General features: G+C 41.0%; 16 protein-coding genes across 16 annotated transcripts; 7 read left to right on the top strand and 9 right to left on the bottom strand.

Annotated features, from left to right (window-relative positions):
- The first annotated feature begins 3 nt into the window (after positions 1-3).
- WALSEDRAFT_33706 (hypothetical protein) lies at positions 4-1832 on the top strand. The gene is made up of 3 exons (XM_006959981.1): positions 4-1288; positions 1336-1664; positions 1711-1832. Exons 1-3 carry the CDS (start codon positions 13-15, stop codon positions 1759-1761), a joined length of 1656 nt encoding a protein of 551 aa, XP_006960043.1. The 5' UTR covers positions 4-12; the 3' UTR covers positions 1762-1832.
- On the bottom strand, positions 1344-3214 carry WALSEDRAFT_40662 (alpha/beta-hydrolase). The gene has a single exon (XM_006959980.1). It carries the CDS (start codon positions 2599-2601, stop codon positions 1852-1854), a length of 750 nt encoding a protein of 249 aa, XP_006960042.1. The 5' UTR covers positions 2602-3214; the 3' UTR covers positions 1344-1851.
- A 164-nt stretch (positions 3215-3378) lies between these two features.
- WALSEDRAFT_70251 (alpha/beta-hydrolase) lies at positions 3379-4360 on the bottom strand (the record flags this gene model as incomplete). Its single annotated transcript, XM_006959979.1, has 3 exons — positions 3379-3953; positions 3999-4126; positions 4214-4360. The coding sequence occupies 3 exons, from the start codon at positions 4358-4360 to the stop codon at positions 3479-3481; spliced, it is 750 nt and encodes a 249-aa protein (XP_006960041.1). The 3' UTR covers positions 3379-3478.
- A 446-nt stretch (positions 4361-4806) lies between these two features.
- Positions 4807-6229, top strand: WALSEDRAFT_48351 (hypothetical protein). The gene is made up of 3 exons (XM_006959978.1): positions 4807-5269; positions 5320-5770; positions 5815-6229. Exons 1-3 carry the CDS (start codon positions 4818-4820, stop codon positions 5998-6000), a joined length of 1089 nt encoding a protein of 362 aa, XP_006960040.1. The 5' UTR covers positions 4807-4817; the 3' UTR covers positions 6001-6229.
- Positions 6132-6665, bottom strand: WALSEDRAFT_9709 (dUTP diphosphatase; the record flags this gene model as incomplete). The annotated part of the gene is made up of 3 exons (XM_006959934.1): positions 6132-6250; positions 6298-6399; positions 6449-6665. Coding segments are annotated over 3 exons (438 nt in total), but the record flags the coding sequence as incomplete, so codon positions are not given.
- Positions 6666-6883: 218 nt separating this feature from the next.
- Positions 6884-8544, bottom strand: WALSEDRAFT_52480 (ERG4/ERG24 ergosterol biosynthesis protein; the record flags this gene model as incomplete). Its single annotated transcript, XM_006959977.1, has 9 exons — positions 6884-6950; positions 7000-7132; positions 7179-7262; positions 7309-7494; positions 7542-7596; positions 7642-7790; positions 7836-7893; positions 7938-8152; positions 8196-8544. The coding sequence occupies 9 exons, from the start codon at positions 8542-8544 to the stop codon at positions 6884-6886; spliced, it is 1296 nt and encodes a 431-aa protein (XP_006960039.1).
- A 164-nt stretch (positions 8545-8708) lies between these two features.
- On the bottom strand, positions 8709-11166 carry WALSEDRAFT_65894 (hypothetical protein; the record flags this gene model as incomplete). Its single annotated transcript, XM_006959976.1, has 14 exons — positions 8709-8826; positions 8871-8953; positions 8999-9061; positions 9111-9590; positions 9643-9761; positions 9854-10109; positions 10218-10271; positions 10318-10395; positions 10442-10625; positions 10674-10747; positions 10791-10913; positions 10957-10986; positions 11031-11108; positions 11155-11166. 14 exons carry the CDS (start codon positions 11164-11166, stop codon positions 8709-8711), a joined length of 1752 nt encoding a protein of 583 aa, XP_006960038.1.
- Positions 11167-11372: 206 nt separating this feature from the next.
- WALSEDRAFT_65893 (hypothetical protein) lies at positions 11373-14272 on the bottom strand (the record flags this gene model as incomplete). The annotated part of the gene is made up of 6 exons (XM_006959975.1): positions 11373-13538; positions 13586-13769; positions 13814-14012; positions 14058-14094; positions 14140-14217; positions 14267-14272. The coding sequence occupies 6 exons, from the start codon at positions 14270-14272 to the stop codon at positions 11373-11375; spliced, it is 2670 nt and encodes an 889-aa protein (XP_006960037.1).
- Positions 14273-14355: 83 nt separating this feature from the next.
- WALSEDRAFT_40652 (glucose-inhibited division protein A subfamily) lies at positions 14356-16568 on the top strand (the record flags this gene model as incomplete). The annotated part of the gene is made up of 6 exons (XM_006959974.1): positions 14356-14560; positions 14606-14674; positions 14721-14776; positions 14822-16214; positions 16264-16421; positions 16468-16568. The coding sequence occupies 6 exons, from the start codon at positions 14356-14358 to the stop codon at positions 16552-16554; spliced, it is 1968 nt and encodes a 655-aa protein (XP_006960036.1). The 3' UTR covers positions 16555-16568.
- On the top strand, positions 16553-17717 carry WALSEDRAFT_58470 (hypothetical protein; the record flags this gene model as incomplete). The annotated part of the gene is made up of 2 exons (XM_006959973.1): positions 16553-16866; positions 16914-17717. Exon 2 carries the CDS (start codon positions 16914-16916, stop codon positions 17715-17717), a length of 804 nt encoding a protein of 267 aa, XP_006960035.1. The 5' UTR covers positions 16553-16866.
- An 828-nt stretch (positions 17718-18545) lies between these two features.
- On the top strand, positions 18546-19190 carry WALSEDRAFT_30017 (hypothetical protein; the record flags this gene model as incomplete). The annotated part of the gene is made up of 1 exon (XM_006959972.1): positions 18546-19190. The coding sequence occupies one exon, from the start codon at positions 18546-18548 to the stop codon at positions 19188-19190; it is 645 nt and encodes a 214-aa protein (XP_006960034.1).
- Positions 19191-19403: 213 nt separating this feature from the next.
- On the bottom strand, positions 19404-20469 carry WALSEDRAFT_65889 (Metallo-dependent phosphatase; the record flags this gene model as incomplete). The annotated part of the gene is made up of 2 exons (XM_006959971.1): positions 19404-20326; positions 20379-20469. The coding sequence occupies 2 exons, from the start codon at positions 20467-20469 to the stop codon at positions 19404-19406; spliced, it is 1014 nt and encodes a 337-aa protein (XP_006960033.1).
- A 222-nt stretch (positions 20470-20691) lies between these two features.
- On the bottom strand, positions 20692-21879 carry WALSEDRAFT_65888 (thioredoxin-like protein; the record flags this gene model as incomplete). The annotated part of the gene is made up of 4 exons (XM_006959970.1): positions 20692-21467; positions 21517-21645; positions 21690-21715; positions 21764-21879. The coding sequence occupies 4 exons, from the start codon at positions 21877-21879 to the stop codon at positions 20692-20694; spliced, it is 1047 nt and encodes a 348-aa protein (XP_006960032.1).
- A 13-nt stretch (positions 21880-21892) lies between these two features.
- tps1 (putative alpha,alpha-trehalose-phosphate synthase subunit TPS1) lies at positions 21893-23711 on the top strand. Its single transcript, XM_006959969.1, has 2 exons — positions 21893-22053; positions 22099-23711. The coding sequence occupies exons 1-2, from the start codon at positions 21975-21977 to the stop codon at positions 23637-23639; spliced, it is 1620 nt and encodes a 539-aa protein (XP_006960031.1). The 5' UTR covers positions 21893-21974; the 3' UTR covers positions 23640-23711.
- Positions 23695-25858, top strand: WALSEDRAFT_61239 (CRAL/TRIO domain-containing protein). Its single transcript, XM_006959968.1, has 6 exons — positions 23695-24092; positions 24136-24154; positions 24201-24319; positions 24370-24414; positions 24459-25132; positions 25181-25858. Exons 1-5 carry the CDS (start codon positions 23704-23706, stop codon positions 24796-24798), a joined length of 912 nt encoding a protein of 303 aa, XP_006960030.1. The 5' UTR covers positions 23695-23703; the 3' UTR covers positions 24799-25132; positions 25181-25858.
- Positions 24463-25906, bottom strand: WALSEDRAFT_40644 (RAI1-domain-containing protein; the record flags this gene model as incomplete). Its single annotated transcript, XM_006959967.1, has 2 exons — positions 24463-25132; positions 25181-25906. The coding sequence occupies 2 exons, from the start codon at positions 25904-25906 to the stop codon at positions 24776-24778; spliced, it is 1083 nt and encodes a 360-aa protein (XP_006960029.1). The 3' UTR covers positions 24463-24775.
- Positions 25907-25966: the final 60 nt, after the last annotated feature.

The following is a 25966-nucleotide window of genomic DNA, read 5'->3' as shown; positions in this document are numbered from 1 at the left end:
CGGACTGTCAATATGCTGCGTAGAATAACAGCGAATATACCCAAAAGTACACCTAGAATATGCTCTAATAGTAAAATAATACCAAATATATCATATAAACCTATTTTGGCCCCTAAAGTTAGGTTCTTGTCGCATAGTCATGTGAGATTAGACAATCCATTCAACCAGCAACCATCCCCAGGTCCACAAGTTACTGGTGTTGGAGAATATGACGGTGATAAATCTAAGAAAAAGAGTGACGATAAGCAAACGCTTGTTGACGTTCTATCAAGCAATCCAGCTTTCGCGGCTGTGGTATCAACATTACTCGGTTTATCTGTAATTTTTGCATGTGGAGGTGCCTATATGATTTGGTACAAATGGAGTGTCCTAAACAAAATAGAAGATGCGTTCGCACCAGGTTATGATCCAGCTACAGAGCTGGCGAGAATGTCAGACGAAACTGGGAACTCAGACGATGAAATACACATCAACAGACCAGAACAACCAGTTATTAAAGACATTATAAATGGAAATAAACCAGGTAAATACTATCTACTCCTTGGCCAAAAAGGTACAGGTAAAGCAACAATGATTTTGGACGCTATGTATGAATGCAATAGCGACAGAATAGCTTACTGTGAAACGCATCCAGATTTGGAAGTCTTCAGATTACGTATAGGCAAAGCGCTTAATTACGAATTCTTGGAAGACTTCTATGGTGCGCTCTTCCAACGTCGTGAACCTAGAGATGCAGGCCCGTTACTTGATATTGAAAGAGCCATGTCGAAGTTAGAGAAAGTTGCAATGAGAATACGTCAAAAGAAGGGTAAACCAATTGTATTTGTGTTTAACAACCTCCACTTACTCAATAATGATGAAACTGGCGTTGCTGTCATTCATCAATTACAGCAAAGAGCTGAAGCATGGGCTGAATGTGGTATTGCAACTTTTGTATTCACAAGTGATGACTACTGGGTATTAGATAAGCTCAAGAAAAACGCAAATAGAATGAAAATATTATCAGTTAATGATTTAGGGCATGATGACAGTATTCGAGCTATGAAGAGATTGAGAAAGACACTTTACAATTACAACATTGATGATCCACTCGTAAGAGATCTTCCTGACCAGGGTGAAGGTGTCTATGAAGAAGTTTACAGGTTGATTGGCGGTAGAATGTCGCATATTGCACATGTTTCACGCGAATTTGATATGCTTGCTGCTGCACAAAAGCTCGTAGCCGTAGAGAAGGCATGGTTACAATCTCAAATTGGTTTGATTCCAGACCACGATGATGATGTTATGGGTCAGTAAAAACTAGTTCGTTAATCTCAATATTCTTACAATTTATAGATGAACAAAAGTGGTCTAGTTGCAGTTGGTGCTTGTTAAAATACCTCGCTAGACAGAAGACACCAGGAAACGAAGAGGAAGATGACGAGGAAGATCTCCCTGATCCTATTGATCCTGCAGCATCTCCACATGTTAGTTACTACAAAGCTAGACAACTCATGACAAGAACAGACTTCCTTGAGCCTCTCGACAGACTTAACATCGTCAGTATGGATGTTAATCATAATGTTAGAATGGACTCGCATGTTTTGTTAACTGCTGCAAGAGAAGTAGTCAGTCGAGAAGGTTTCGACCAGGATCTTGAAACGACAATGGACAGAGTTTCAGACGTGAGTGACGACTATAAATCTACCACTTTAACTAATACGATATCAGATTGAATGGCTTGGAAGAACCCGCAGACTTGTCGTTACCAAGTCTGTATAGACAGGCATACACATGGACATTGTTATGATTTTTTAATCGCTCTGCAGAATTAAATGAAATAATAGATATCGTTATTATTTAAAACAGACTTTAGAAACTCTTGAAGTAGTTGCAAACCAACTTTTGAGCATCCCTCATAGCGCGTGCAGTGAATGGGTCATTTTCATCACCGCGAACACTGAAACCATGGGTGGTACCTAGGTAAGTGTGCCATGATGATGGTATCCTTGCGTCCCCTTCGAGATTAGCCTTTTTGGCTGTGATTGCTCTAGCACTCTGTTGCTTCTCGTCTGTGAAAATGTGATCGTGTTCCGCACAGATGAAAAGACCTGGCTTTGTGAGACCCTCAAAGTCTTCGTCTTCAGTTAATGAAGGGTGAGCGAAGAAGACAGCATCAGCAGCACCACCTTCGTGACCAAGGGAGAGTGCAGCTGGTGCACCCCAGCAGTAACCACCGGCAACCAAACATCTTACTTTGCTAGTAGATTTGATAGCTCTAGCGACACGATCAGCAACTTCCTTTTGTTGGCGTGGATGATGCTTTCCGAGGAATTGGCCTAAATCAAATGTCTTGCTTTGTTCTTCGTTGTGTGGTGCATGGTCACCATCGAAGAAGTCAGGAAGGTAGACTCTAACACCAGCTTCTTCAGCGTATGTATCAGCAAGTACTCTGTTGTTAACGAATTGCCATCCGAATACATCACTAATCATCAAGACTGCAATATCACCTTGAGCATGGCTTGGTGATGCAATGTAAGTCTTTAAATCACCGATAGTTGATTCGATACCCTTTGGTGTACCTTTTGAGAATGATCCAACAAGTTTACAACAATCACCCATTTTCACGTGAAAGTTCAGATTCAAGGACAATATTATTAAGCTAGAGTGATTTATGAGATAATTTTAGAAATTGACCGGAGACCGAGAAAAGATTGGAGATACTCTCCTGAAATGGGCGAACCGGTAACTAATGTACAGATCCTTAAAAATATATGTCCCTCAATTTTGTTGTTACTTAATCGTTACGTAATGAGTACCCGGAATCAACTCGTCCAGTTTAATAAAATGACAATAAACCTATGTTGGAATCGAATGTAGGAAAGAGGTGATGAATGCACAGCTCAGTTATTTGTTAGGTGAGGATGTAGCAATCAGGAGGAACATGAACATGCTAAAAATATGACAATGATAATAATGAAGATAATGAAGACTATACAAGGTTGTAACAGGATCATCCTAGACATGAACATACTTTCAAAGTAATATCATGCAATGATGTCTGATGTCGACAAGAAGTTTACATTTTCAAATCCAACATTAGAAAATGATGTTTCTAAGAAGGTGGGTAAGAAATAATATGACTAATCAATCACTTCTGAGGAAGCACATGCCATTATTTCTGTTTTGTAGTGAGGCTTTAACAAATGTCAAACGCAATCTCCGAAATAATAACTTACTGGATATGTTTATTGATACTGTTGTCTTTCCTTATTCTACTGTCCATGCAGTAACCAAATTTAGCAAACTTTTTGGCTGGCTTTACGTTGACATAACATGATATGAGGTAACATAGAGAGTACTTTCGATTAGGTAAAGAGTTATTTCATTTATCGTTGGACTAGTCATTGATATATACGTTATACTTTTATACAATATAGAAAGGAATGCGTCGCATCTGCTACTTTCTAGAATCAAGCGAAATGCCTATAGTCAAGCACTACGCATTACGAAAGCCCCTGAAGAAATTGCTAGCGAGTGCTTGAGCATCGCCCATAGCACGTGCAATGAATGGATCTCTTTCGTCACCACGAACAGCGAAATGGTGCTCTGTACCTAAGAAAGTGTGCCAAGTTGAGTATATTCTCTCATTGTTTGCCTTCTTGGATGTGATTTCTCTAGCTTTCTTCTCTTTATCTGGTGTGAAGATAGAATCTTTCTCTGCACATATGAATAAACCAGGTTTAGCGAGTAACTCAAAATCTTCATCAGCTGTCATTGTTGGGTGTGCAAATGCAACACCATCTGCAACACCATCCTTGCGTCCCATGTAGAGAACAGATGGAGCACCCCAACAGAATCCAATAGTGATTATACGCTGAGCTTTTGCAGATGCTTTGATCGCCTTTACAACTTGTTCAACCTCATCACGTTGTTCACGTGGTGGATGCTTGCTTGCAAATTCGCCGAGATTGCTAACAAATATGAGTGGATATCATAACAAACGTGGTTTGACTCACAAATCCTTCAATTTGTCCAAATCAAATGGTGCATGATCTCCATTGAAGAAATCTGGAACGTAGACGCGTACACCAGCCTGCTTAGCATACCCATCTGCCAAGACGCGTGTGTTTGTCAATTTCCATCCCTGCATTATCTTGCGTCAGCGATTGCTTATCAACGAGATAGGCCGATATGAATGTTGGCCACATATCAGCCTAAGGATAATACCCACAAATACATCTGGAACAACTACGACAACTACATCGTTTTGTGAGTGATCAGGCGATGTAATGTATACTTTATGGTCTGCAATGGTTGATTCAATGCCTTTTGGCGTCTTTGTGGAGAAGCTTCCAATAGTTTTGCAGCAGTTCATCATATTGAATTGTTTATCGTTGGTTGTAAACAAGTTAGTTAGTTTGATTAAATATCCATACATATCCATATCGTCATGTGTTTGAGATCGTAGCCGAACGGCTTTAGTCCGACGTTTCTGGGCGTCTGTATCTTGTTGATATATCTATGTAATTATTCCTTAGTAGCTGCAATTAGAGGCAGTACCATTACCGATGTCCAATTGTGTGACGAAGGGAAGCTATGCAATATAGGAGATATTAGCAAATTATAATGTTATATGAGCATAAATGTAGTAGTTTTCCTTTCAGAGTTAACTGATAGATAGGTGTGACATGTAGTATACACCAAACAAACCATTAGAGAAGTATTTGATATAAACCCTGTGTATAGATTATTATTATACAAATATGCTAGCTTTTCAACCCTTCACTTTCAATATTCGCTCAAGAGAGAAGACAACTACTTGATAGCTAACAACCATGGCCGAGGAAGGCCAGACAGTGCAGAATGCAGGAGAGCCAACAATTGAAGATCTTCTACAAAAGACGCTTATTTTAGTATCACAACAGGACTATGAATTGGCGTTGAAATTCTCTGAGCGTATACTCGAAGTACAAGAGAATAACCCGGACGGTCTACAATTCAGATCACTTTGTAACTTAGAACTGGGAAATCCTGAAGCAGCATATGAAGATTTCTATAGATTAGCACACTGTGGTGAATTAGAGAGAGAAGTCGATGCGAAGCTCTATTTAGGACAAATGGCAGATGGTGGAAAAGACTCCCTGGAGTGCTTCACAAATGCATTTGAAAGTATAAGTCAGCTTATGCAACAACAACAAAACGAAACTGGCGAAATCGCCGTTGAGTTGAAGAGAAAGGCTACTGCTACTTTAGTCAGTTTGGCTGAACTTTACATGACTGATTTATGGTGAGTCAACCATTCTAGTTTATAGAATCTTTGTTTCTTACGACTCTCAGCTTTGAACCTGAAGCACAAGAAGCCAGTTTGGGTTACCTCAACCAGGCACTCTCTATAGATAACACTGATTGCGATGTACACACAAATCTAGCTTCACATAGCATCTCTTCACAACAGGAACCACTTCAATGTCTTCAACACGCTATCAATTCTTACAATTGCTGGAAGGATTTGCAGATTTCAGACAATTTATTCCCTTCAACGGATTCTATGCGTTCATTATCAAAGGTATTCGTTGAACTTGGATCATTAGGGGAAGCCCTTGAAATCACAAAGACAGCGCTCGCTGTTGACGATCAAGATCCTGAAACATGGTATATCGCTGGATGGATTTTATTCCTCGAAGGCGAAGGTCAAATAACTCCATTAGAAGGTAGCAATCATGCTACACCTAGACCAAAAGAGATCGCCTGGCCTGAATCAAAATTCGCATTAGAGAGTTGCGCAAAGGTGAGTATATGAGTGCACTTATATACTCTACTAATGATATACAGATATATGAACAAATAGAGTACGATGACCAACCACTCCTTGAACATGTCAAGGAATTGATCAGCATATTAAACAACTCCTCCATCGAAGCTAAGACATTCGACGACGCAGAGGACGATAATGAGGAGGGTGACGGTGATGAGTGGCTCAGTGATGACGAGCAAGGTGATATGCAAATAGATAACTAATTTAATGATTGTACTTTTCTCAATGGATTTATTTTCTGAATGATGTTAAGAAATGCATGGTATATCATAAAATATTTCTAGTTTTCAACCTTTTCGGTTACTTTTTCAACTGTTTCAACTTTACCGAAACCACCTGTGCTACCGAATCCGCCTGCACCGCGTACAGTTTCGTCGAGTTCTTCGACTTCTTCAACTGGGAAGCTTTCGATCTTTTCTAAGATGAGTTGAGCAACTCTATCACCTTCGTTGACTTATATTTTGTTAGATTGTTGTGTTATTTTCACTACTAATACTCACTTTCAAAGTCATTCTTGGATAAGTTGAACAATAAAACAAAAACGCGTCCACGGTAGTCAGCGTCAATGACACCAGCACCGGTGTGAATGTGATGCTTTGCAGCTAGTTTTCTAGTCAACTATGATTCTCTATTGTGTAAAAATATACACACCTAATCCACTACGTGGTGCAACGCGTCCATATGTACCAGCAGGTACTGAGATGGAAATACCAAGATCAATGAGTGCCTTATCACCAGCTGCGATTGTCTTCTTCTCAACAGAGAACAAATCGTATCCAGCTGAGAATGCACTTCCACGAGCTGGGAGTTGTGCTTGTGGGACTAACTTTTTAACGAGGAGTGAAGTAACTTGTGATGCTTTAGTCATTTTCGTTTCTTTTTCTACTGTAGTATCTGGATTCGTTGATTCGATGTCGCGTTTTGTCATCGAAAGAAAGAAGGCACGACGCGTGACATGACGCGAGAATTTAGTGTGAAAAATAATGTATTTCATTAAGTTAAAATACGCGTACAAGAATATTTATCGTAGAACGTTATAGTTTAGAAAACTGAAATAAGTAAGCGTCTTCTTTTAATATAACTCCATTACTCACTGTAAGGGAAGATGCAGTAAGGAACTTTCTCAATGTAGGCGTTCCAGTCATCACCATACCTTAGGTACTACGTCAGAGAACAAATTATTACTATTCGCGAGAACTTACTTCTCTCTACAGTGTGAATCATCGCGAAGTGCTCTGTGAATGAGCAAGACAGTGAAGTAAGCAGGGTAGAAGTAAGTCAATGGTGTACATCCACCAGTTGGCAAACTCCATGCTACAGCCATTATCAAATCGCCTATGATAATCCATTAAATAGGTCTCTCGTAACACACATCACTCACCAAGGTAGTTTGGATGTCTGAGAGTACCCCACCATCCAGAAGTCAAGAGCTTAGTGCCTCTCTTTGTCTGCATGTATTGGAGATCTTTGAGAGTATTAGATAGTCGAGTTAAGCAGAAAAGTTAGCCTACTCTTTGGATTCTTGCCGTTTCTGAAATCGTTCTTTTCTGCGTTTGAGACACGGAAAATGTAGTAACCAAGTAGCTGTAATAAGACGACAGCGAAAACGCCAAGTGGGCCCAAAACGTTTGGATGGTAAGCCAAGAATCTTGCTTGAAGGGAGTACACGAAAGGTACCCAAGTGAGATCACCAAATGCTAGAGTTGTCTTAGATCCACCCATGTAATCAAAGTGACCAACTCACCTAACATGAAACCGAAACCATCGTGGACGATGTCCATTTGAGTGAGGATAATTGGCTATTTCGCGTGAGCAATAAACATAAAACCACAGTACACCCGAACCTCATTGTATAATGCGTCAAAGACGTACCAGCCGTGGAAACCAACTACGAGAATCATTGAGTCAGTCAAACGGCCGAATGTCGCGTATTGTCTGCAAGCGAGAGAAATATCAAGGAGCCACCAAAGTGCCAAACCTGGTCTAAGTTCATCTGTGTGTTGTTAAGCACGATATCAACAATATGATCAACACCCACTGAAAGTCTTGATATCAAATGAACCAATTGAAGGGTTGAGTTCTCTACCGATGAAGAACTGAGGGCTGTCAGAATAGATTCATGTAAAAATGCATACCCCACATCATGTACAAAGCTGCCGGTGTTACCACCGAGAGCAAGTAATTTGCCGGAAGTGAATGACATAGCGTAGCAGAAGACAGATTGAGCGACTGACATGATAAGTGAGGCAGTAAGAATTGGTATCCATTTATCAGCAAGGTAAGTGAATCCTTCAGGACCAGCGCGAACGATTTGTCCGATAGCGATACCAGTAGCCATAAGCAATGTAGCGAAAGCTAACGGGTGTTATTAGAAATAAACGACTAAGAAAACACCTGCCATTCATTTTATAGAGCTTGTAAGTACCATCACGGAGCTGTGTACCGCGTACCCATTGTGCAGGTATGATAGCCCATGCAACGACAGTGAAAGTGTACCAAGCAAGGTATACGCCGAAAGCTTCCAAATCAAAGAGTGATTTCCAGAAGTCGCATTCTAAAAGCCTCTCAAATGCCGGTTTCTGTAAAAGTTGGCATGTATCATCATCATACGAGTTTGGACATGCGAAGTAAAGCAGGTAGGTTATAGCAGGCGTGAGTAACGTTATAGCACCCGTACCGAGTGGGCCGAAGAAGCTATACTGTGTTGTCTTAGGATTGATTTCTTCTCCTTTACTAACTTTCGTCATGGTCAGCTAGAGAAGATCAAATATATGCAATGGTACAACATAAAGTTTGTTAAAATTCTGTGATATTTAGAAAGAATAAATTAGCGTAAAGAGTGTGTGTATATGTCTATCGGTGTGAAAGCCAGTTGTTGTCTTCTCGTATCAAGGTGAACCATAGCTTCTCCTTAGCTCCTTCTCTCTGAGCAGTAGATTTCCAATGTTCCATATGAGCGTTTTTTGAGTTCTGCCTCAACATGTGCGCATTCTATCGCCATCTCCCAATCAGTGTCATCGAGGATAGTGCTAAGAGGGTTGTTAGAGGAAACACTTCTATAAGACCTTCTTACACTAGGTCATCATCATCCTTGAACTTAATCGCCAGTCTGGGGGGTTCGATATGCGGGAACTTCGAATGTACGCTATCTCTGAACTATGGAGAGTATGAGAGCTGCTCTTAAAAACAAACGCAACTCACTTTTTCATACGGTGTTTCTTTGGCTGATATAATCATACCCCTAACATCTTTATTCAAAAATATCTTCAAGAATGTTAAAACCACCATCTACACCATTTGAAATACCACTCACCTTTATTCTTATATTAAAATTGGGTACACTGCATTTTAGTTCTTGTGTAGGTGGCGTCAGTTGTCCATCAGTATCAGAATGCGTTCTCTTCATCGTGCCCGGTCCAGTGCTAACAAAGGATCCAGGGAGCGGTGCTGAAATCGGACCAACTGGTGAAACAGCCATAGGTGTGCCATGCTCAGAAGTAGATGGCCACTGTTTTGGTATCGAACTTGAGCTGCGTTTTGAGCTGATAAGATTATTTGACTTTGTTCTTAAAGTGCTAAATGAACGATTTATAAATGCTGGTCTAAGTTGTTTCTTGCCACTATTAAGCTTTTCATCAATTGCCTGCCTAAAGCTCTTCTCGCTATCTTCCGAAGAAGCTGAAGTCGACGGTGTTGGTAAAGGTGAGTTAGATTTATGCAATGGAAGTGTCAAAATAGGTGGTGGACGCTTCGTATGGAGTGCAGAGCTCAAATCGTAATCGTTAACCTTCCCCTAGAATTACGTTGTTAGAGGATGTCGCGTGATATAGCATGATTGTTCTTACGTTCAACATGTTGTTTTCAAGCTCCGCACTTGATTGATCGAATTGTCTACGCGTAAAGTACATTTCAGTTTTAGTTGAAGTTTGTTTCTGATTTTGGAAATTGTTATTAATCTCAAAGTCTAGAACAGTTTGTCAGTTTTTAGTTCAAAATACCAAACGCGCCTGAAGACGAAATGGCACTAAACTGAATGCGCCGCATTGCATCACTTACCTTTATCGTCAACATCTGATTTGTCCTCGGATATAATATCTTCATTTATAACAGCAGATTTTGGGTATGCGCTCGTTGTGAGGTTAGCTCTTGATGACGTCCTTGAACGTAAGATAGGAATGGTTGCAGCATCAGATTTAATGGGTGGTGTAGTATTTGATCTACCAAGCAATACGCTCGGTCTATTACTACCATCTTGAGCTGTCTTTGGTCTTTTTTGGTTATTATCGAGTAATTTGAAACCAGCAAAATCGGTCTGTATTAAGGATCGCAAATTATTGAAAAGCATAATATGAATGCAAGAAGAATGGGAGGCATATGGTTAGTCGATGTCATTAGGCGAGAAATGTGTTGATAGACTTACGGAGAGGTCGTATGAGTGTGACGTACTTATCAATTGACTACGTCCTAAGTAATCCTTATAGTTTGTTTAGATGATTTAACTATCCGGATAATGAATTTACCTTGACCCCCAAATTCTTTATTTTCACCTCCGGTGGTTGAAATAGCATTCCGACAGGCACAGCGAACAGAGAAGCGGACTGCAAGATGTTAGGAATGAGATCGAAAGTGTCTATTACGGCGCACTCTACCAGAATTATTTAAGACTGATTCGATGATGACATGCTCTGGTTTTTCTGATTTATCGAGTGCCAAGCGAAGTCTATTAAAGCCGAGTTGAGTGCGTCCAGCGCTGATGAGGCATACACCAAGATTAAACTGCACCTCAGAAATGTGTAAGCTGTAATCCAAGCCGATTTGTGCGTAGTCGCTAAATGATGCCGTCAGTACCTTAGTTATATAGCGGACAGCTAGCTACATTGAAATGTTACCGCGCAAGCATTCTATGCAGATTTCGAAACTATGTATAGCGGCGTTCATACAGTTTTGCTTCTGTAGACAGTTAGTTCTTGCCCTTCGTGAGTAGGTGACATACAAAGCTAGAAACACCAGCTTGGAAGTGTGCAATTGCGAGATAAGGATCTAATTCGCTGGATCTTAGGAAGCACTTGAGAGCTTCTTTGTCAATTGCTAATCCGTCGTATATCATAGCAATGTTCTATGTTTGATAAGAAAGGGTATTTATACGATGGTGGACTCACGAACTGGATTTTTGAGGTATGAGCGATAGTCTAGTAGCAAGTTAGATATGGAGCTTCTAGCAGAAGATACAGACTTTAAAACTATTGACTGCTTGAGCTACATCTTCGCGGTCGTAGGCTTCCAGAGCTTGAGACCAGATAGTAAGCTCATCCTGGGTTACTCTGTTAGGGCTGTCTATTATAGGCCCAGCGACTCACTTTCAAACTCATCGTCGTCGTTGATTAAAATGTGACGATAGTCTCCCCCGTCTAGACTTGAGCTAGGAACAAGGGGTATGTCCTCAAAATTGGCGAGAATCTCGCTAATACGTCACAAACAAAGTCATTCACATTTATTTTCTCTATATTTATGAAACTGTACTTGATAAACAGAAAGTTAAAAAGTCAAATCAAAATTTCTACGGCCAGCGTATTTCTTAACAATCTTCGCACCAGATGTCAAGCTTTCCGTCACTACGTCCATTTCCATGTAGTCTTGCAGTATCAATTGCTAACTCCAAATCTGAGTGATCTTGGATTGTAATCTTTATACCATCCTCATCCTTGAATCTGACTCTAAAACTACCAGGTCTTTTCTCAAATTTCCGTAAAATGTGATGTATGAATGCTTCGAAAGATGTCTCATTCCCAACAAGCATTCCACGTACGTCTTCTCCGTAATGTATTTTGAAGCGCACTTTCAATGATGGCGCATTCTCACTCTTGTTTAATGATTTGCTCTCTGGTGATCGTGGTGGTGCAGCTGCAGGCGTTGGTGGCGTCTGTGCAGGTGGTGGCGTAGGTGCTGTTCTTACAACCTCTGGTTGCTTTCTTTCGAGCATTCTCTCAGCATTCAATGAACTTGCATTTACGGGTGACATTCCAGTTGTACCCTTCTCGAGCATCCTTTCAGCATTTAATGAGCTAGCCTCAACTGGAGACATTCCTTTGATCATAGTTGAACCAACTCCATCATCGTTCTCCTCATTGCCTTCTTCTATACCCATCTTCTTCATGCTATTAGAGATATCAATAGCACCTTGCTTTTGTTGCTCCTGCATCATTCCATATGTACCACGTCTACGTAATGCTGAAGCTTGACGAGTGAGTGTAGGCTTCTCTTGAATTTTTAGTGGCGCTGTTGGTTTGAATGGTCCACCATTAGCTGCATTACCACCATTTAATGCTGTGAGTGCATCAACTGGTGATCCACCGCTATCATCAGTTGACTTGTTAGATAAATTACCAAAGGAATTATCTGAAACAGATGATGGAACAGATGTACCGTTTTGTGTATCATACATCGTATCAGTTCTTTCATCGAATTTTATTGAGAAGTCCTTGTCAGGCAAAACTGAAGGTGTTGAAGGCGTGATTGTCAATGCGACATTGTTATCAACAGCTTTTGGTGTTTGCTCTGAATGCATAAGGTCATCACCGATTTGAAGAGCAGGAAGTTGTGGTGGTCTGTGTGATTGAGTTTGTGAAAATAATGATTGTGGACTTGAATTGTCAGAACGCGGCCAGCCAGCAGGCACGTTTGAGAGTGTATCGATCGCAGATGGTTTTCCCTTGCGATTATCATGATTTATGCCACTTGATTGAGTGGTCGAATTTGAACGACCGGAAATCTTACTAAAGAGTGTATTGCTCCTGTTTGGAGCCTCAGCTGGTGCATGTTCAGTGTAAGCTAATGAATAATCATCGCCCTCATTAAATGAACGTGATCTGCGTCTCTCTAAAGGAGGCACATCCGGTTGTGGTTCATTTCTCTTGAACTTGTTGTGAACATGCTTAAGTGATGTCTTGCGAGTTGGGAATCTAGCTCTACTTGGCGCGAGCTGTGGTTGCGATGATGAATGATGCAATTGTGGTGGTGGTTGTGATGTGTGCGCAAGTGAAGGTGAAGGTGAGCGCGAGTCGTCGGTCGTAGGTGGTGTTGGAGATGGCTGAGTAGTAGACACGTCCTTGAGTTCACCCATGCGTTCAGATGGGAGTTGAACATCAGTCAATGTAACACCTTTACCTCGAGCAGGGTCTGCCAGAGGTTGGAATGTCGCTTGCGTTGGTACATCTTGCTCTGACTTTGAACGCTTCTCCGCAAGAGTAGAAGAACCTAGTGTACGCGCTCTAGAGAGCATAGCGGCGTTCTTTGGTCCCAATGCAGCTTCATCTGGAGTCAATCCAGTTTTTGTACGCATTTCCTCTGTTGGTGCCTTCCTACGCTCGGTCTTTTGTCTAGAAAGACCGGAGAAGAAACCGCCTTTCTCGGTAACTGGTGTGGACGTGCCAGAAGATACGGGGGTTGTTTCATTGCTACTTTGTTTGCGACTACCAGCAGTCGGACGACGAAGCAGCTTCGGTTGCCAGTGGGTTGGGTTACGTTTGAGGGTACCACCACCGCCAGGCAACCTACGACTGAGTGGAACATCTTCCGATTGTTCGCTGGTGTTTTGGTTAAGTGGTATATCTGGACTGGTACCGTCATCGTCGGTATAGAGTACCTTTGCTTGACCGATAAAGTCCTTCTTCTCGAGGTTCTTTATCTGTGATTCAGAAGGTCTGAAGACGATTCCTGGCTGGACGGAGTATGGCATGTAGCCCTGTAAGCGGTCAGTTTAGGCCGGTGTTCCTTAAGGGAAATGCGTACCTTGGCTTCATCCCTCATACAATCGTCTATAACACTGTTTTGATCGGTGGAAGCGCCATTCCTAGCTATCTGTAGTTGATTGACACCATCCTCTGGGCGACCTGAGTAATAGTAGGTCAATGCGATATTAAAGTCGATGTTTGTGTTCTCGAGTTTGTAAGCGAGACCAAGCTGTGCATAGTCACTTGCATAGTTTAGTAATAAATTCCAAAGCTGGATAAGACCTACATGAAGCTGTTTCCTCTGAGCTGCTTCTGGCTGGCTTCGTAGTCCGAACGAGCATGCTCGTAGCGTCCACGCATAAAGTTGCAGACGCCTGATTGGTAGTGTGCGATCGCAAAGTATGGATCTATACGTAATGCGCTGTTGAACAACTCAGTTGCACCCTTCTGATCACCTAAACTTGCGTGTATGACCGCTCTGTTGACTGTCGAGAGTTCAGATAGTCATAAACGGATAGCAGAGGACTTACATTCGATCTTTGAAGATTGTCCACGACTTTGCATCGTCTGTAGAACGTCAGCGGTGTACTCTAGTATTAGCGTGCTACAAACAGAGAATTGGCGCAAGGCATGGATGTAATCGCTGGCATCGTACTTCTCCAGGGCTTCTACCCAGCTCTGTAGCTCAATCTAGGCGTACTAATCAGTATACTCTCTAGTTTCTTTGCTATACACCCACTTTCATCTGATGCTGATGATAATCAAGATAGAAGAAGCTCTACCGCTTAGTCTTATACGATCAACAAACAAAAAAATTCTAGAACATTTATGATTCTAAGGTCTGCTTATAGACAAACAAAACAAGCGAGGTCTTTTGCTACAGAAGCTCTGTCTTCTTACGACGTCTGTGTTATTGGGGGTGGCCACGCAGGCTCAGAAGCTGCTGCAGCCAGCGCACGGACAGGCGCTAGAACTGTACTCCTCACTCACAATCCAGACACTATTGGCGTTATGTCCTGCAATCCCAGTTTGGGTGCGTTCGTGGATCATCTTGCATTTTGATCTGACATACTATCAGGAGGGATAGGAAAGGGTACGCTCGTACGTGAAGTAGACGCACTAGATGGCATCATGGGTAAAATTGGCGGTCTGTCTCTTTCTCCTCTTCAAACTACTCCTAACTAGCTGTTCAGACGTCTCTGGTTGCATGTACAAGATGCTAAACAGATCGAAAGGCCCAGCTGTTTATGTTCGTTTGATTGATCCTATCTTACACCTCTAACCTTTATTACAGGGCCCACGTGCTCAAATAGACCGCGAATTGTACAAATCAAACATTCAGAACACACTCAAGAACACAAAGTGTCTAGATATACAGGCCGGATCAGTACACGACCTTATCTTTTCTCATGAAAACCTCACTAAATCAGGCGCATGGGGTGAAGTTCGTGGTGTACGCCTCGACAATGGGCAAGTTATACCATGTAAACAAGTCGTTTTGTGCACTGGTACATTTTTAGACGGTGAAATACATATTGGAATGAAATCTATCAAAGCAGGTCGTAAAGGTGATCCTGCAAGCCCTCGTGCAGGTCTCTCAGAATCTCTCAGACAGGCTGGTTTTGCGTTGGGAAGACTCAAAACAGGTACTCCCGCACGACTCAAAAGAGAAACAATCAATTTTAGCAACATGATTGAACAGGAAGGTGACACAAGCCCAGAACCATTCAGTTTCCTAAATAAATCTGTTCATCTTGAGAAAGATCAGATAAAGTGTTACCAGACACACACCACACCTGTCACTCATGATATTATCAGGCAGAATTTACACAAAACATTCCACATAAGGGAGACGATCAAAGGACCACGTTATTGTCCATCAATTGAAGCGAAGATTATTAGATTCCACACAAGAGACTCTCACAACATTTGGCTTGAGCCGGAGGGATTCGATAGTGATGTAATTTATCCAAATGGCATATCAACCACCCTCCCAGAAGAAGACCAAGAAAAAATGATACGGTCAATACCAGGTTTAGAGAAAGCGGAAATGATCATGCCTGGATATGGTGTTGAATATGATCACATTGACGCCCGTGAATTGAGTGCAACACTTGAAACAAAGCGTATACCTGGATTATATCTAGCTGGACAGATAAACGGTACAACAGGCTATGAAGAAGCTGGTGCACAAGGTATTTTAGCCGGTCTGAATGCTGGATTGGCAGCTCAAAATAAGTCACCCTTGGTATTGACACGTGCGGATGGATACATTGGCGTGATGGTAGATGATCTCATAACTAGAGGTGCTCAAGAACCTTACAGAATGTTCACCGCAAGATCGGAATACAGGTTGACCCTCAGAGCTGACAACGCAGACACAAGGTTAACTCAAAAGGGCTATGACGTTGGCGCAGTTTCTGAATCACGTTATACTGTTTTCGATTCAAACAAAAGGGAAATGAACAAGGCTACTGAAATCTTGGAAAGTTTGAGGATGTCTCCCGAAAAATGGAGAGATAGAGGTATACTTGTGAATTTGGACGGCAAGTCAAGAAGCGCATACGATATGCTTACATTTAAGAAAGTCGGTACGCAAATTAGACCGACGGTCGATGATATGATACAACATTTGCCTGAATTGGCTAATATTGATCCACGTATGCGTGAGCGTGTAACTGTCGAAGGTGGGCGTTGGTGTTATTTTACTACAATTCATACTGACATCTCCTTAAGCTATGTATAAGCCTCACCTTAAACGCCAAAATGCAGACTTAAGAGCATTCATGTCGGAGGAGACACTCTCGCTTGATCCAAATCTAGATTATGATTCTGTTCCTACATTATCAAATGAAGTACGCGAGAGGTTGAAGATGGTGCAACCATTGTCTATTGTGAGTTTTCATCATTTTTGAGATTTATGACTAATAGGCTTTTAAGGGTGCCGCCAAACGTATAGAAGGGATAACACCATCAGCAATAATCACATTATTAAGACGCACCAATAGAAACAATAGACAATTGTAGAATTAGTATACTCGTCAATAATTAATACATTTCGCATTGCATACAATCCAATCCTTTTATTAGGAGAAGTGATAATTTTCACATAACACGACTCAGTTTCCATATTTTCGAACATACATAATGACGTGGTTATACGACAATTTAGCAACGTTGATATGCTAGAATATGCGCTTAGACTATTTAGTGCATACCCGACCGCGTTCCTCTTTGAAGCCAAACTAAAACATTCCAAAGGGGGCTGAATGGCATATTCAAATTGAATTCATTCAATTAAATTATCTTCTTGTCTCTTTCAACTAAGTAGCTAATAATGTAAGTGAATTTAGACAAGATAGGCGTATCTTATATTCCCCTCGTAGATGCGTCTCAGTGTAGCTCTCGGCATTATTGCAGTATTAGCAGCACAAGTAACTGCTCAAGCCGGTCCATTGGATGCTCTGGGAAAGTTAGCTGGTGGCCTGATTCCAGGTGGTGATTCATCATCATCACCAGCTGCCCAACCAAGCCCAACTTCATCAGCTACCCCTACCCAGTCACCAACTTCCAAGCCAAGCTCCAGCACTACCCCTACACCATCACCATCTTCTTCAACTGAAGAAGCCCAATCTGAAGAACCAGTTGCTGAGAGACAAGAGTCATCCGACGTAGAGCCAGTCAAGGAAGATGATGAGCAAGAGACAACTGAGGAAGATGTACAACCAGCTGAAGAGCAAGTCGACCAACAACAAGATGAGCAACCAGTTGACGAACAAACACAACAAGTTGAACAATCAGCTGATGAACAAGCACAACCAGCTGAGGAGCCTCAAATTGACGAACAACCAGCAGCTGGAGAGCAACAAGACGAGCAATCAGTGGAGGAGCAACAGCAACAAGATGAGCAACCTGCTGAAGAACCACAAGACGAGCAACAAGCTGAGGAACAACAACAAGACGAGCAACCAGCGGAGGAGCAACAGCAACAAGACGAGCAGCCTGCTGAAGAGCAACAGCAACAAGATGAACAATCTGCTGAAGAACCACAAGCTGAGGAGCAACAACAAGACGAGCAAGCAACTGAAGAACAGCCAGCAAAGAGAGGAACTTCAAACTTCATGCGTGGATACAAGAGACTTACACGTTCACTTAAGAGATCTGCACCAGGATCCAGAAAGATCAACTAAAGGAACTGAAACCATGCTAAAGAATTAACGTTTAATGAATTTTGTACGGGCTTGAGCTATGAATGATATTACATAATGTCTTAATGTTTACAACTTTAGTTGTTTGTTATCAATTGGTGTTTTACATTCTAATAGATTACCAACTGTTGAAAAAGCACAAAAGCTGAACAATCTCAGGTAATGAGGTTGAACATACAAAATCGACTAATGGTAAGTCACAGATGTGTCTCATCAAACGAATGCACTGTAATACATACGCAACCTATCAGCAAGGACATCGTAATATTGATGCTGATGATCAATCGTAGACAGGCTAGTGCTGACGTAGCCAATCAATCAAAAGCAGTGTATCGCTGATGCAGCTAATGATAATATTTTAAACAAAAACCCTCATCATATATAATTAATTCAATTCATATTTCGTTGAACAACAACACAACCAGATGAAGCAGAACAGCAAGAAATAAGCGAACAGTTGATGAACAAGCACAGCTGAACGGCCAGCTATATCTGTTTGACTTGTGAATCGAACTGCTTAATGTCTATTAGTCTTTGAGCCTATAATTCTTGAAATTTGTATATTCTTGTTAATGTTCTCACAATATAATGAAATTTTTCATATCAATGGTTATGAGTATTATTAATACATGCAAAATGAATTTACTGCGGATTCGCAAAATATCACCTTTAGTATTTACTGATGTAGTAATGCATTCCTCAAATGTTTAGTGCGATCTTCATTCTTGAACTATGAACTAAAGTGTAAGGAAGATTAAGATCTAAACAGACTGTTTAGCTACAACTTACAACTTTACATTATCCTCTGAAATGCAATTAAAGCAACTCGCATTATTGACTTTAACAACAGCCGTACTCGCTCAAGGACCTCAAGGCGGCGGTACTGATATTTTGAAAGGCTTGGACAACCAACTTGAGATCCCAGAAGGTTCACTTAAGAATCAAACATTGAGCGAACCTCCAGCATGGGCTACCAGCAAAGCCCAAAAGGCTACTTCAACTAGCACCTCGGCCACCGGCGCACGTCCAGTCGAGACTGGACTTCCTGATGAAGCTAAGAAGCAAATCAAGCAAGCAAAGGAGGACAACAAGAAGGATGATAAAGAAGGTGCTAAGGAGGATGCTAAGCCTGCAGAGGGTCCTTCCAAACCTAAGCCAACTGGCTCACCAAAACAAACCCAAGAGGCTCCTAAAGAGAAATCCGATGATGAAAAGCTTCTCGGTGGTGGATTACTCAAGCGTGGTGAAGACAAGAAGGGTAAGAAGGGCAAGGACAACAAGCTTCTCAACGGCGATTTACTCAACAATGGCGACAAGAAGGGCAAACACGATAAACTTCATGACGGTGATTTACTCAAGCGTCAAGGAGGTGGCAGCGGCTCAAATGCCAACCCATTGGGTGGATTGGGAAAGTTACTCGGTCAACGTGGATACGTCGTTAAAAGAGACATCTAGATGAACTATTTCTTAATCATGAAAGCTAGAATATTGTAATTTGAAACGTAATAATTAATGTTTTGCTAATTTAATCCGCAAAAAGTGCTATTTACAAAATCCGTGCGTGTTTAGTACTTTGATGTTCTTCGTTATTTGATAATGCTATTTACATTCGTGTGTATGTTTGATCGTAGAATTGAGTGTAAGATATCTATTGTATGGTTTGTTGATCTAAATGCATCCGACAGAAAAGATCTGACCAGTAGTTGCGCTGCTGATTGGAACATCCCTCTCAAATTTAAGTTTTGAGCTGTTCTTCTTCTTACCGCCATCCTTGTCATTTCCTTCATCGTTTCCATCTCCCTTATGCTTTTTGTCATCGTCTCCACCCTTATTGCCATCTCCCTTGTGCTTTTTATCGCCTTTCTTGCCCTTGCCTTTGCGACCCTTCTTGTGATGATGGTGGTGTGCTGCTTCGATAGTGCTTTCTGGATGGATGACCATTGCGGTGAGTCTGCGACCTTGGCAGCAACCAGTATCGAGACCATAGGTGTATTCGTTCAGGTCTAAACCGCGAGCGGCAGCGTGACCGTATATGATACGATGTGGGATACACTTGTCACCATGACAAGTCTCCATATCCTTGTTCCAATATTCGTACCATTTAACTCCACCCTTTGGCTTCTTGATAGGTTTACCCATTGGGTCAATAGAACGCATTTCGATCATGTTGTCAGGGGTATTTTGAGGAATAGACCAGAGATCAATATCACCATTGACGTGATTTGGGTTGATAGCGCTTTTTGGTTTCGTTGGGTCATGAGAGAGCATACCTGCATGAACAGCATATAAGTCGTGTTGAGGGATATGTAATAAAACTGGAGTGTTAAATAGGTATTCTTTTGTAGTGTCATTTAATTCTTTTGCAATTTGGAAATGTGGACCTTGCCATTCCCAGCTTTTTGGTAAAGAAAGTGCACGTTTTGGTTTAAGGTTCTTTGGTGCCCCGAGTTCCAACCATTCTTTGCCACCCTTGACGGATTCGACTTGGTCAAACCAGGCTTTCCATTCTATAACCTTCTGGTCGTGGTTTCCTCTCACGGCCAATGCATTAATATCCGATAATTTTTGAATAACTGGAGTGGATTCCGGACCTAATAAGGTTTAGTAAGATAAAAATCAAAATCAATGTGGAGGTAAATTTACCTTTGTTAACAATATCACCTAATGAGATTAATGTATCAAATTCCTCATCAAATTCAAGTTCTTGAAGGAGGTGATCGAAAGGTTTGAACATGCCGTGAATATCACCAACTAAGATTATTCTGCCCTCCTTTGAATGATTGTAGGTACTAGATAATTTGTAGTTTGACAAGTTGTAGCTCAAATTTGAACTGTCAATCAAGTGCAAAACTAGGAATGTCCATAGAATTGCAGCCAAAAAGAAAGATAAAATAATTACTTTATAGTTTTTATATTTTTTATTATTCAATAATGAGCTAGATTCTGTAGCTTCCATTTAAAGTTCAGAATGTTGATGATGGTCGGCAGCAAGCAAGGTACCGAAGTGCGTCAAAATATTTGATTTGATTTTAAATTTATCTTTTTGCTCTTGTCTCAAATTTGTGGCTAGGAGATTATTTAAGCGATTAGACTCAGCACTGAGATAGTCTACTCCATCGGATATTATCTTCGACATTACTCTCAAATAAACCTTATCTGAGATCTCATTCAGTGTTTCAATTATCTCGAGTCTTTGTTGGTTATTCGAGCGTAAGAATCTAACAATTATGGCGTTGTATTCGTGATTAACACCTGCCTTATCTCCTAACTCTCCATTGAGATCTCTGTCTGTCTTACAATGCTCGTTGAGGAATTTGAGGAAATGATCCAATGTTCTAGCTTTGTTGTAGATATGTTTCTCTTCATTCTTAACTAAATTAAACGTTGGGTATCCACTAACGTTGAATTGATCTACTATCTCTTTGTTATCTTTATTATCAACGTTCAGTTTTGCGATTTGACAGTTATCTTCATACTTGAATATTTTTGACAGCTCGGTATAGATTGGTTCGACAGCCTTACAATGCTTGCACCAAGGAACATAGAACTCAATCAAAGTGGTCTTGCCATCAGTCAGACTCTGATAATTTCCGCCATCTAATTCAATAACATTTGATTCTTCAACCATTGGCTTAATACCAACTTGTTGATTTATGAAATTGATTATATTGTCGAAATCTCTTCTATCCTTGTAATCTACAATTTCACCATCTTTCTTGAATAGTTTAATTGCTAATTGAAAAATCTCAATTACGTCATAATTCAACAACTCAAAACTCACTTGGGAATCCCTGCACGTTGAATTGTTTAATGAATTTCTTGTTCTCATCACCGTCTATTTTGGCTATCTTGAGCTTGTTTGTATAATCGAACGCTTCATCAATTGAATTGTAAGTACTCTCGAAGTTTTCTAGATAGTTTGAGTAATAAGTAGACTAAATAGAGTTTACTCACTACAATGTCCACACCAAGGTGCGTAACTATACACTCTATGAGCTATATATCTCATTAGATAGTAGCTTACTCACAATTCTACCAAAACGTCAGCATCGCCATTTACAACACTATAGAAGCTATCTTTGTTGAGATCCAAGACGATTGCACTAGCAATACCAATTAATATCGCTAATATAAATTTAAACATTCTAGACGTAAGGGAAGAAAGGTTGTCATCACTCATTCATCATCCTCACTTTATCTGATAAATTTAGCCTTTCTTAGCTACTATCATCATCTAAAATGTCAAACGAACCAAACAGGCTGATAGTCGTATCTAATAGATTACCTGTTACCGTTTCTAGAAGGTTTGACGGTGAATGTAAGCCTGTCCGCTAATATCGCCATTTTAACTGACAATATCCAGATGATTTCAAGTTATCCAGTGGTGGTCTGGTCTCCGCTCTATCCGGTTTGAAAAAGCTTATGGATTTTACTTGGATTGGCTGGCTAGGTATTGAGATACCCGAACAAGACAAACAACACGTCTCGGATAGACTAATGCAGGAGTATTCTTGCAAACCTGTCTTCCTTCCAGATGACATTGGTGACAAATACTACAATGGTTTCAGCAATGAAATGCTTTGGCCACTATTCCATTACCATCCCGGTGAAATGAACTTCGACGAATCGAATTGGCACGCATATCGGGAAGCTAACGCTATGTTTGCACGTGTTGTACAATCGCTCGTCAGGAGTGGTGACATGGTCTGGGTCCAAGACTACCATCTTATGCTCCTCCCAATGATGTTACGTGGCTTGATCGAGAAGAGCAACGTTACAAATGATACGCATAGGGAACTTAACAAGCTTCACAGAGGTTTAGAAACGAATCCTCCAAACGTGGAAGAGAAACATGGCGTTAAAATTGGCTGGTTCCTACACACTCCCTTCCCTTCATCGGAGATTTATAGAATACTTCCAGTCAGACGTGAAATTCTCCTTGGAGTCCTTCACTGTGATCTAGTTGGTTTCCACACTTACGATTACGCACGTCACTTCCTAAGTTCATGTACCCGTATCATGGGTTTACCTGTGCTTCCAAATGGCGTTCAATACGGTGATAGATTTGTGCACTGTGGTACTTTCCCAATCGGCATTGAACCATCACAATTCATTGAGACATTAGCAAAACCCAACGTCGTTCAGAGGATTGAGCAACTCAAAAAGCGTTTTGAAGGCGTAAAGATTATATGTGGTGTTGACAGACTGGATTATATAAAAGGAGTTCCACAGAAGTTGCATGCACTCGAGGTTTTTTTACATCAACACCCAGAGTGGATCGGTAAAGTCGTTCTCGTTCAACTTGCCATACCGAGCCGTGGAGGTGTAGAAGAATACCAAACATTGCGAGCGCGTGTCAATGAACTTGTAGGTCGCGTTAACGGTCGATTTGGTACAGTTGAATTCATGCCTATTCACTTTATGCACAAATCGCTGACATTCGATGAACTCAATGCTTTATATGCAATCTCAGATGCTTGTTTAGTTAGTAGCACACGTGATGGTATGAATTTGGTCAGCTATGAGTACATTTCGACCCAGACTGATAACCACGGTGTTATGATTCTTAGTGAATTTGCAGGTGCTGCTCAGTCGTTCCATGGTGCATTAATAGTTAACCCTTGGAATATCGCTGAAATGGCTAATGCAATTCATGAAGCTGTCACAATGCCAGCTGATGAACGGGAAGACAAGCATAAAAAATTGTTCAAGTATGTCAGCAAATACACATCGTCATTTTGGGGATCATCTTTCGTCAATGAGCTCAAGCGCATAAAGTTTTCGCATGAAGTTCAAGACAAAGACAATAAGGGTGTGTACGATGAGATCGTCCAAGCATCCGAAAGACGCGTTAGCGTAGGAAATCAAAGATATGCGGCTACAGAATATGGCAACAAAGTCTAGTTTTTATTATATTTATAACGATTATTTATTTTAATGTATTATCTTATCTCAATTTGTTACTACGATGACGGCAATACCGAGTCAGCCACCAGACGCTGCTATTAAAGCCAGCCAAAGAGAGTACACTAAAGAGGAAGAGGAGAAGTATACCAATTTGCTCTCACAAGTTAAGGCGATCACCGAACTGCCGAATGACGAAAATTCAAGCGAGAAGACTGCCTTAACAGCAACTGAGAAGTTTTGGTTAACGCGTGAATGTTTGTTACGCTACTTACGTGCTGTTAAGTGGGATGTCAGCGCAGCGGAGACACGCATAAAGAAAACGCTGATTTGGAGACGTACTATTGGATTGGGCGAGGGCGGGAAGCTCACTACGGACGCTTATATTCTCCCAGAGCAGCTCACCGGTAAGCAACTCATATGGGGTTATGACAACCAGTCACGTCCATTGTGGTATGTCAACTTGTAGTACAACAAAAAAGCTTACGCGTAGAAGGTACATGAAACCAGATAGAGTACGCTTACCCTTAATAAGCTTCCTAAATACTGACAAATGCAAAGCAAAACACCGAAGAAAGTCCACGCCAGACAGATCATGCATACTTTATGCTCGAAACAGCCAAGATACTCTGTCCACGCGGTGTAGAAACTGTCAGTTTGCTTATAAACTACGCTAAGAAGTGTGTACTGTTATTATTCTCAAAGATACGTCATCTGACGAACAAATTAGGGCCAAAGGACCAAGTCTTTCAACTTCAAAATCAGTCATGTATAAGTAAGTACCTTAGAGGACTTAGAGCAATTAACCTAACATGGTAGTCTCGCCGACCATTATCCAGAATCACTTGGTACGGCATTTGTCATCAATCTTCCTACAGTTGTGACATGGATGTTTAAGATTATCTCACCACTTTTAGACCCAGTCACTAGAGCGAAATTATCATTCAAGAATGACGTTTCAGATATGGTTGACCCATCACAACTGGAGGATAGCTTTGGTGGTAAATTAGACATGTCAACATACAACCACGATGACTATTGGCCACAACTTATGGGACTTGCACAGGAGCGTAAAAAGAAAATACATCAAAGGTGGACAGAACTTGGTGAGGATATCGGCATATCTGAATGGGATCTTAAGGATTTCGATGAGAAGTAGCTTGTTCTTGAAACTTATTGTATATATCCAAAGGAATGAAACCATATCGTTCATAAAGATCATCAGCAGGGTATATTATTTCCTCTAGGTGTGTAATTTCGATTGTAACAGCGCGTTCTTCTGGGTTGTACCGGACTTTGTAGAGTTTGTCAGTCCTTCCGATTCGCTTTATTGTCGAGGTGATGAATTCGAGGAGCATAGCCGCCATACTGGTACAATTTTTTGGGTTCCATTCGTAGGCAGATCCTTTGACTTGTTGGGGTAGATCTAGAGTGGAGTATTCCTTCAAATCCACTAGAATACCATCTCTGTTTTTGAAACCGACTATTATTTTCTATGGGTGACGTACTTAGTTGGGTTACATGCTGTTTGTCTAACTCACGGGTACGCCTAGTAGGTAAGACTGGAAATAGAATTTGAGGAGCTTCTTGTCGAAGTTATCCTGTTGATTTTGATTTCTGATTTGCATACTTGTTTTTAGCTCTACGTATTTACTTTGAGAGGGTTTGTAGGTGTCCCTATCCCTTGGGATATCATCTACACAGTCAACTTCACCGGCTGTGAGTATTCTCGTTGATCCTATACGTAATTTATTGATAGTTGCCCATTGTACTGCAGTATTAACTTTGACGTCTGGATCGTCGGATGTGCAATAATGCTCAAATGCATAACCGCTGTACATTGACATTCTGTGGTGTTCATTCTTTGGTGCAGCTGGTGGATCGCTGTCGCTTAAGAATACGGTGTTACCTATAAGCATCGCGTTCATAGACCATTTATCTTGATAATTGTATAAAACGGTTGCGAGCTTTGTCAATAAACCCCTGAAAGTGACAACGCCATATCTAAACCAATCTAGATGTAAATTATCTATAACGAACAAGAGTTGATCTAAATGCTCAATTTTATCGTAAAAGAGAGCATTTTGGTAGCCATTCTTAAGGTCAGCGCCTATAGAGGGTCTATTATAGAAATTCAGAGATTCATTATTGTACAAGATACTTCTATTGCTGTTTATTGAGTAAGTGTGTAATTGTAAGGGATAACTTAGTTCTGTACGTTTGAGGTTTTGGGTGTGAGTTGGTAGTCTAAATAGCTTAGCGTGCATCAAATTGTACCTATATTTATTAACTGATGGTGGTTTATCGTTAGATTTTTGACATACCAC

Source organism: Wallemia mellicola (assembly GCF_000263375.1).
Source record: "Wallemia mellicola CBS 633.66 unplaced genomic scaffold WALSEscaffold_22, whole genome shotgun sequence".
In the NCBI taxonomy this organism is placed as follows: Eukaryota; Fungi; Basidiomycota; class Wallemiomycetes; order Wallemiales; family Wallemiaceae; genus Wallemia; species Wallemia mellicola.
Note: the sequence above shows the minus strand (reverse complement) of the source record. Positions and strands in the feature narration are given on the sequence as shown.